At 34.1% G+C, this 10,452-nt stretch overlaps 1 protein-coding gene across 1 annotated transcript in view; it reads right to left on the bottom strand.

The window, feature by feature from the left end:
• Positions 1–3,028: 3,028 nt before the first annotated feature.
• Positions 3,029–10,452, bottom strand: part of LOC103152867 (ubiquitin-conjugating enzyme E2 E1-like) — a gene marked incomplete at its 5' end in the record, with an annotated part of 16,042 nt that continues 8,618 nt past the window's right edge. The window contains 2 exons of the mRNA XM_007573517.1: positions 3,029–3,861; positions 8,489–8,636. Of these exons, the coding sequence (XP_007573579.1) occupies positions 3,764–3,861; positions 8,489–8,636 (246 nt within the window). The remainder of the gene's footprint in view (positions 3,862–8,488; positions 8,637–10,452) is intronic.

The raw sequence follows: 10,452 nt of genomic DNA, 5'->3' as shown, positions 1-10,452 counted from the left end.
CAGCCTTTTGACTTTTTCCATATTCTGCTCATTCAGGACTTTACATGTCTTTTGGTTTTGACATCTTCTCTGGTTTATGAAATATTCAGCTTTTTGTGATCATCTTGGACCTCATCAAAATGAATGGGACATCCCATAATTTCTGAAAATTTCTAAAAACTTTACACTCTTTCACAGCTAACAACTTGTAGATACTTTAATCTAGAAACTTTAAAATGTACTTCAGTTACCATACTTGTTTACTTCAGTTTTTTCATGCATTTTACAGATTTCATAAAATCCCTGTTTAAGTTTTTGCTCACATTATGCTCAGTCTTAAGAAAAAAAAAACATAATCTTCCTTCCAAACCTAATCCCAATCCTAATTCAAAAGTACTGCAATCCCAGCCTACGAAAGACTAAACACTTAATATGTAGTTGTGCCTCCTTTTATTAAACTGGGCTCAATATTATTTTTCAAAGGAACTTGTATCATGTTTTTTAACTTAGATATACAGGTTTGTTCTGTATACAAATGTTCATTAACATATTTAAGTTTCATTAAAATATTATGTTGTCAGTTTGTTTTTACAGTATATTTCTCTTTGCTTTTTTCATAACAAAACATATTTTTTGTGGCCCATGACTTCTATTGTTTTACCATTTTCAGAATTTTTTATCAGCAATTAATAAAGACAAGTTTATCATTTTAACGTGATATATTGTGATGTACCTATCCATTAACAATGGACATAAATGTCTCTTTTTCTAGGATGCATTTGAAGTATTTTTTTTAAATTTGAATTGAATTTGAACGCAATAACAAAACTACATTCAACTTGTTTTGAATATAAAAAATTGTAAATAGAGATTCAAATATAAACATATATTCATATAATCATGTAATAAATTGCTAAAGTTCCTATAACATCTTAAATTGACACAGTTCTAAGACTTATTAGCCTTTAGTGAGTAATTAAGATTGACTGTAGCTATTAGTTTCACTCAATCTGGGTCAATTTACCATTTAACTCACTGTAACCTCATTTAGTCCCTCTTCCTCCCAACTTACCTCCACTCTGAAAAGAGGTCATGTTGTACTCATGTTTCTAAACTGTGAACATAAACAGTCATAAAATGGTCAAATCCCAAAAATCGTAAATTATTTTTGAGGACTTTATTATTACACCATATTTTGGTTTTTATTCCAGTTTAAACAAAACTCATGAAATATAAGAGATTGTTTGGCCCTCAAACCAAAATAACAAGGCCACCTCTTGTTGGTGTAAATTATTCTTTGGAATCATATATCTGGACGAAATGGCTGAAAAACGTATCTTGTTATAAGTGTTTCATATCAGTCGATATCAATAATTATTGATTAGTTTTTGGTTTAAATATCTGAAATACTTCTAAACTGGTGGTGTGACCTTTCCTGTTTTATCCACAGTTTCCTCTCCAAGCTGTTGTTTTTTTATTTTTAAGCAGTTATGAGGCTCAGTGGTGAAACCTTAAACTGCTTCTGCGCCAGTTACTCAGCAGGCCGTTGCTAGGTAACCAAATAGTGAGTGAGTTGCTAGGTAACCAAAGAGTGACAGAGTTAGTAGATTCCACCAATCTTACCTTAGTTGCAGTTCTGAGTCAGAGTTCAGTAAATATTCTATATATTGAATATTAGATGTACTATGTATTGATTATTGTTAATGATTGTGGAATCGCGCAGCAGGATATGAGTAGATTATAGAAAATTATTTTAAAGTTGTTGTAAACATCCCGAGTCAAACGGCTCCATTTTGTTTCAGAAAACATCTCTCTTTACCAGTATAAAAAGGATTTATGAGAATCCTTACTGGACTTTGTAACATTCCTAACAATGGGAAGGAGACAGTGGTTTGTAATTTATGCAGATTTGTAGTCATTTTTAATGATTCTAATGACATCAATTCAAACATGTTAACATACATGTGGCCTAATAAACTTTAAAGCTAGAGAAAATGTAATGACCAAACTAAAAGCCTGAAAAGCCACCAGCTCAACTGTGTAATTTTCACCCTGGTTCACATAAATGTTTGTAAATGTCTTCTTGAAACTTTGTAGACAAGAAGAGTTCTACTGAAAATATATACCTAATAGTTTCACTTTTTAAAACATTTCAAAATGTCCCCTTTAATGAAATATGACAGCCTATAGGAACTCAAAGGCTTAAAAAATAACAATGACCAAAAAAATTTAAGCTGTGGGTATTTTTTCTCCTTAGCCGCAGGAATAATAAAAAAATATGAACCACATAAGAACTGACCACATGTCAGCAAACCGATCTGAAAATTACTCATGTGGTGTAATTATAAGGTCATGCGATGGAAAAACAGCGAAGCGTGTCTCATCATCCTGAAAGTGTGGTTTTAGTTTCATATGATGAATCAGCAGAGTAACTTTCTGCTGTTGTTTTGTGCAAACTTCTCACAATTTCATTTCAGCCGCATTTGGTGCAAATTCATGAATTTCTAAAGTTTAAATTACACATTTAGATGAGTTAGTAATCTATTGTGTTACATTTTGTGTCGTACTGACATGGATACAATTATTCCAGTATAATCTGGATTTAGTTACTCTAGAGGCAGAAATAGTTTAATCTGACTTTTATCAGATTAAACAGCATAATATTTAAATCTGTGGGAGAAATCCTGTCGTTTTGATATAATTCTGATTTAAAAATAATTTTTGTAACCTCTTTGTAATTTCTTGGACGGCTGCGTTTTGCTTTTGAGTTGAAGATGTGCTGATCTTACTTGAGAATAATTTTCCACCCTCTTCAGCTGAGTTCATCTTCAGTCCTGTAAATCCTCACAACAGTAAAGGCTTTCCCGATATGGATCGCTGCCAAAACACAAAGATCCACTTTATTCCCCGAGTCTTTTATGGAGATCCATTCATGAGTTCCTGAGGCGATCGGACAGATAAGATCACGTCTCCTTGATGTTGGTCGTAAGATAACAATCATCCGTGTGTGTTTGAGTGTAAATGTTTAAACACTTAAAAAAAACTCAGATTTTTTCTCACGAGCCAACCACGGAGTGTTTTATTGGGTGCTTCAGATATACAAGTGCACGACAAACCACTCTGCACATGGCAGAGGTGGCGGGTAGCCAGTAAATATACAAGTCCTGCCTCTTTCACAGGCAGACCCAAACCTTTAGTGGTCTGCCTCAAAAGCCTTTGAAAAAATACATACAGTACAAACAAAATCAGAAGAGGTTAAAGGCAAGAAGAATCGACTGGGGCTAAACTTCTTCCATGCAGTTAACGTCACTGATGACAATTACAAAAAAAATCTCCAAAAAACGAGCAAAGAAATTAAAATTAAAAGCATACTCTGCAGTTTTGTTCCAGGTGCCACTAAGAAAAATGAGAATACATACTGTATAGTCAGAGGACAATGCAAGTGATAATAATGATATTGTTTTTTTCTCCAATACAATACTTCCAACATTCAGATATTGGAAAATAAAAATCCCAATCTACTCTTTGTATAAAAAAGAAGCTTTCAAGTCAACAAGGAACAAAGAACATTTTTTTTGTTTAAAATTTTCTCGTTTTTTGCACAGAAAAGGTAGATAAAATGGGGAGGAAGAGGAGGAGGGCGGTAACAGGAGGGCAGGTTCACCGTTGCACTTAGTGAGTGTGCTTTGACGTACGAAGGATGAGAGGTAGAGAGAGGTTCAGAGATGAGGAGGGAGGACGGGGCGCCGCAGTTGCTGCAGCAGCTGCAGCAGCGGCGACGGCTCTATGTAGCGTATCTCTTCGTCCATTGTTTAGCTATTCTGTCATGCTCCGTTCTGTTGGTCAGGTACTGTGTGGCAATGCTTCCCACCAGGGGGTCGGCTGAAAGGAGACAGAAAAACACCAAATTAACTCGTTTCTATTAAACCAAAGCAGCAAAAAAAATAAGAAAACTTGAACTAATCATATTTTATAAGGAGTTTATATGACAAACCAACACAGATGGTGCATCATTTTGAAGCAGAAGGAAAATTATACAGAGCATTTTAAAAATTAAATTAAAAAAGTAAAAAGTAGTGTCCTTAAAACTGAAATGATTAATCAGATTAATCACAATTAGTCGTGATTAAACTAATACACCCCAATTTAAATAACTAACGTATAAGTTATAAGCCAATATTTATATCCCTTGCACAGATTATAAACTCATTGAGCCATTAAGAGTTGGGTTGAAATGATTAATCAGATTAATCACAATTAATCAACAACTGAAATAATCGTCAACTAATTTAGTAATCGATAATTTAGACTCAATATAGAGCAAAATAGAACAAAACCATACAAAAATATATGCATTTTCCATTTAAGATAAAAAACCCACCTTTGTCTGTAAATATGTTCTACTCAGAACTCTTTAATTGATTAAGCTTCAGGATAATTGATTAATAAAATAATCAGTTGCAGCCCTATTAATGGTATTCTTAAAGTCAATTTTTTAATAAACGTATGTATCCCAATTTAATCCGAAGTAGTATTAAATTAATATACTTTCCAGTATAGTACAAGTACGTGGTGCGCAGTATTCTGGCTAAACTTATTAGTATTCTAGTTTTTGCAAAAGGAAAATTTGAAGTTGAAGGAAATGTATCGTTTTTTTTTTATGACCACAATAAAAAAAAAAAGTAAAATAGGGTCCTTAGGGCTGAAATTATTGTTATTAATCAACTAAAATAATGATTAATCAGCTGATTAATCATTAACTGGAGTATTCAGACCAAAAAAAGAAAGTTTGCTAATATAGCAACGCAGTTAGAGCAGTAATTCAGCCAAAAACTACACAAAAAATATAAACATTTTGCACTTAAGATAAAAAAATTTCCTTTTTCTGTAAATGTATTCTACTCATAACTCTTCAAGCGGCGTAGTTTTAGCTAAAGAAATATTATTACATTTTAGGCAATAAAATCTTGTTTAAAAAAGTAATTGAATTATTTGCATCCTTCAATGTATTAATAAAAAAGTTAAATGTTTAAAAATAAAATCTTAAACTTGTTGCCGATTGAAACAATAGATCACTAAAATGATTATTTGTTGTAACCCAAAAGTCAGTTGATAAGGTTGTTAAATGTTTTTGGTCCAGCTTCGTCCTCATGAAGCTTCAGATGTTTCCACTGAGAGGAGAAAGTAAAACCCAACTGTTCTGATTTGTCAGATGGAAATAATTGGAGAGAAAACCAGCAGCAGCTCACTGGGAGCATCGCTTCAATCGCAGCTGGTTCCTGTACCGATTATTTATTCAAGCAGGACTGCCAGTAGCAATTTCTTCCATAAAGTGTTTTACAAAAACATCTTCTTACTGCATTACTGGTGAATATATCTACGGATATATGGTGGCTCGTTAGGGTCAGATAGAAAAATAATGGAGAACATTTATGCCAAAAACTAGAAAAACTTTGAGTTTGAAAAATCTAAAATTTTCTAAAAAGAAAAAAAAAATCCAATATTTTGAGATTAATCTCAGAAATTTTCTATTAAAAAAAACATGAAAATTTCTGAGTTTGAAAAATTTAAAATTTGCAAGAAAAAAAATCTAAATTTGAGATTAATCTCTGAAATTTTTTTAGGAAAAAATTGGAATATTTCTGAGTTTGAAAATGTTTAAATTTACTGAAGAAAATTCAGATTAATCTCAAAATTTTCTTTAAAAAACATGAAAATCTCCAAGTTTCAAAAGTAAAAATTTTTTCTTGAAAAGATATTTTAAGATTAGTCTCAGAAATTTTCTAAGAAAAAAACTAAAAAATTTCAGATTTTGAAAAGTTAAAAATTAGCTAAAAAACATTATGAAATTTTGAAATTAATGTCAGAGTTTTCTAGAAATGTTGGAGTTTCAAAAGCCAAAATTTGTCTAGAAAAAACTCAGGTCTTCTGGTTCTGCTCTGCATCCAGAATCAGAACCAGACATGGAGAAGCAGCATTCAGCTTCTATTTGTTCTACAAATCTGGAACAAACTTCCAGAAAACTGAAAACACTGAGTTCCTATAAATCAGGACTATGGTCCCAGCTGTTTAGAGTTGCTTTTGAAACATAATAAATGAAACACTGATGAACATATTTGATGTGTGATGTTGATTTTGATGACGTTTGATGATGTTTACTGGTTTCACAATTGGTGATACAAATAAACATGATTGATTGATAAAGTACTTTCAGAGATTGGTTCTATTTAACACAACAGTAACATAAAGGGCCCAGAGGTTACTACAAACCTGGTTTGACTGAAACAATGTGTTTCCATTTACCCTCAGCATGTTTCTCCCTGCCTAATAAGAATCTGCATCGGTTTCACAGAGTAATTGACGCCGTCGCAGCTGCAAATGAATAGGAATCATGACTGTAATGGGTTCGGACACCACGACCCGACTTCATTAAGATGTAAATACAGCCTGGAGAAAAACATCCACCTGTATTCAGGCGCCTCTGCTAACCAAAACAAGAGCAACAGAAGCGCCGAGCTGCAGCTGCTGCAGTGAGGAAATGGACCAAAACAGATTCAGCAGAAACGAATCAGAATGATAATTATTTGGTTCATGTTTAGGAAGTTTCAAACCAGGCGACATCAAATCAAAATTAACCTGGAAATTGATTTAGCATGGTGAAATCAAGAAGACGTCCTCCAGGAGCAGCGCAGACGTTATGAATAAACGAGTTAATGAAACAAATAAAATGAGATTAAAGCCATTAATTTTTATTCCCGGTGCTTTTAAATTTAATCTTTTAGAAAACCACAACATTTTGCTTCAAGAAGAGGGTTTTGTAAGCTTTTACCTACGATTTATCTGTACAGCAACAACAAGATTCAAAGTGTTTTAAATGATAAGAAAACTTAAAAAAAACAAACATTACTGTGGCAGGATAAAAAGTAGTGATGAAAAGTTGTAACCCAGACCAGAATTAATCAATTTTCCATTTATTATTAATCAAAGGCAACACTAAACATGCTGGTTTTCAGCGTTCATTTAAATTAACTCAGTGTTTCAGCAGTTTTGCAGTTTTCTGGAAGTTGGTTCCAGATTAGAGAAGCTTAAAAACTGAGTTTTGCTTCTTTTAGTTGCTGTGTTCTGCAGTAATTCCCAGTGATTCCTGTTATATTTGCAGCAGTTTCAGAAAAAACTCTTAGCACAGTGAATACTGTGGGGAAAAACAAAAGCCACGTTTACACAGTAGACCTTGATGATTAATTCAGTTTTCTTTGCGTGTTTGATCATATTACTAATTAAACCCGAGTGTAAAGACACTTCTGTGTGAACAGTTTACGACCCCAAAGTGACCCGGATGCACAGAAGAAGAACATGGACGTCACAAAGCAGCACAACGTTTACACAAGTAATGATGGATGGAGGCTTTATGAAGGGGTTGACCCAGAAAACCTGCAAGTCTGTCAACGTTGACATTTGTCTGAGTTAAAAAAATTTTTAAAGTTGAAAATATGACTAGGTAATTAATGCGTTATTGGAAGCCTAAACACCAACTATAAAGCCGTAAAACAAGCAAACATAAAAAATACAATTAAAATAAATAGTTTTGCAGTTGTTAGTCATTTCATCCTAATTAAAGTTCTTCATTCATGACTTGTCACTTTATTTGCTGAAATTGTTGCATAGTGACCATATTATGTTGCCATTATCCTAGCAATGAGGCCAATTTACCAGTAGCATTGTTACTGGTGTATAAAAAACCCTATAAATAAACAAACAATGATTAGCCTGATGGGGCACAAGCAAAGCCTGGAGGCCTGCCAGGCTTATAACACAATGATTTATGGATTTTAAAGTTTATTCAGCAATTGGAGCTGGCAGTATCGTCACAAGATCATAACAACGTGAAGGAAGCAAATTAAAAAGAAAGTAAAACTAATAGTGACGAAATTTTGTGGAGCATTGGCAGTAACGTCTGCAGAGAAACCAGTTTGGATTCCTGGAAGTACTGACAGGCTTCCTTCATAAATTCATAAACATAATTTTCAGCGGTTGTTTTACTGCGTCTGACTTCTAATGGTGCAGAATTATGACTTATGATTCACGTCAATCACATAAAAGTCGGATAAAATGCAACATAACCGTTCAGACTGCTGACGCTACGAAACAATCGGACCTGAATTAGAACCACATACGGATTTTTTTGAGTGCTGTGAGAAAGTTGGATATGGGTCGCATTTGGGCCAAAAAAGTGGATTTGGTTCGCATTTTCCTGCTGAATGAACGTAGCCCAAGTCCAAGCCAAACAGAGAAAACAATAAAACTGCTATTTTTACCCCAGTGGGCAAGATAATATTCGTTTTGATTCAACAGAGTTTTTTACACTGAAAATGTAGTTTTTTTTTTAGCAGAAATATTTAAATGACCTTGAAAGTTTGGATTCGTCACTAGTTTGTTTTGTGAAAGCAGTCTGAAAGATTGCATTGAAAGTGAATTAACTTCAACTTTAGCGTCCAGAGGGTGGGGTTACCTGGGTTGCAGTCTGTGAGCAGGGAGCAGATGGACAGCAGCACCTTGGAGATGGTGAGGGCGGGGCTCCAGTTGTCCTTCAGGATGTCCAGACAGATCACTCCCTGACTGTTGATGTTGCAGTGATAGATCCTCGTGCGAAACGTTACCTGCAGACAAAAAAACAGAAAAATAATTGCTGCTGTGAAGAAAATATTTTTAAAAATCACTTATTATGCTTCCGTGAAGCATAATCAGGATAATCAGATCAGGATATTTTATGGCCTATACAAAACATGTTCGTTACACTTGCTGGCATGAAATCATTCTTCAATAATAAGAGCATATGGGAGTAAAACTAGATGACCAAAAGTCCTGGAGTTCCACTGGGGTTGTTAGGTAATGGGGCAGAGCCTCACTGGGGTTGCTAGGTAACAGGCTGGGCCTCACTGGGGTTGCTAGGTAACGGGCTGGGCCTCACTGGGGTTGCTAGGTAACGTGGCAGAGCTTGCCGATTTGTGACGTTACATTCTGAAGGTTTTTGAAACGATCAATTTCAAGACACCAAAAATTATTAACTTTATTTCCAACAAAACATCTGGGTGTGTTTAAGGATTTTGGCTGTTTTTAGAAGCAGCTGAGACCCAAATGGAAATGGAAGAAACATGTAAAATATGAATTTCCATAATAACACATCATTCTGTTAAGCTAACATATCTACATTAGAAATAATACAAAGTTAAACAAGTAAGACTGTGTACATCCCATTTTATTTGAGTTGTACTGTAGAAAAATGTTAATTTATTGCACTTAAAAACTAACGGTGATTCAATAAAAGGCAGAAATCCCCTACAATTAAAGATTTTCCAGGTAAATAAAAACCTGATTTGTAGAAGGTGCTTAAAACCAGCACCAAATAAAGACAATATGATAAAAATGTAATGAATTTTAGGCAATGCATTACAAAATAACTGTGCTCAGATTGTATCTTCAACTTAATGACAGCTGGCATAATAAAAATATTAGAATAGTTACAGCTTAATTTAAAGAAAGAAAAAATACATGTAAAACTTTTTCTTTTATTTAATAGTTTTTAAGACAATTGCATTGTACTTTGTTTTGTATTTGTCGACAAAATTAGTAAGTCATTTTAATCTTGTTTCATAGAATCTTTGTTTGTTTGTAGGAAGACAAATTACTCAAACCAGTCCAGGGATAACGGATGGAAAAATGACCTTTTGGCTAATTCTGGCACATTTACATACATTTTCATTGTCCCTGTCAAATAAATTAATAAAATAAAATTTTAAAATTTGTCTTTTTTGTGAAGTCATATTAGAAAGAGGTCATTTTATTATTCTTCATTGTGAAGCTCTGAAATAACAGGAGAAATAAATTAGTTTTAGAACAGCAATTAAATTTATCAATGAAATGTAAAACTTAGAAAAACACAATGGGCAGGAAATGCTAAGCAACATTTTGTGACATGTTCCTGGTAGTTTGTCAGGTTAAGGGCTTTGTTTTCTTTGGCAGCAGTAATAAGTGAGACATTGGGGACGTCTTAAAGCTCTTCTCAGCTTCACATTACCGCTGACTTTCCAGCGTCAGCGCTGCTGTAAAGGTTGATTGAGAGCTCCACTGAGGGCCGTTTGCACCATTCGTCAATGTAGCCGACAAATTTACAGATCTTTAAACGACTGTATTTTATCAGGACTTAAATATGGGATTTGATTTCTTTTAAAGGGATTATGCAAAGTTCACATTTTGTATGGTTCATTGCTTTAATTTGACGCTTAAGAAGACAAAAAACAACAACAAAAAAAAAAAACGTCCGATCGTTTTTTGGCAATAAGTATGTATTTTTTGGAGTCTGGAAAATGAGCCGTTTCAAAAACCTTCCACAGGCATCGCACCGTTACCTTGCAACCCCAGCCAAGCCTGGCACCGTTACCTTGCAACCCCAGCCAAGCCTGGCACCGTTACCTT

This window comes from Poecilia formosa, unplaced genomic scaffold (assembly GCF_000485575.1).
Source record: "Poecilia formosa unplaced genomic scaffold, Poecilia_formosa-5.1.2 Scaffold331, whole genome shotgun sequence".
In the NCBI taxonomy this organism is placed as follows: Eukaryota; Metazoa; Chordata; class Actinopteri; order Cyprinodontiformes; family Poeciliidae; genus Poecilia; species Poecilia formosa.
This window is presented reverse-complemented; position numbering and strand designations above follow the sequence as displayed.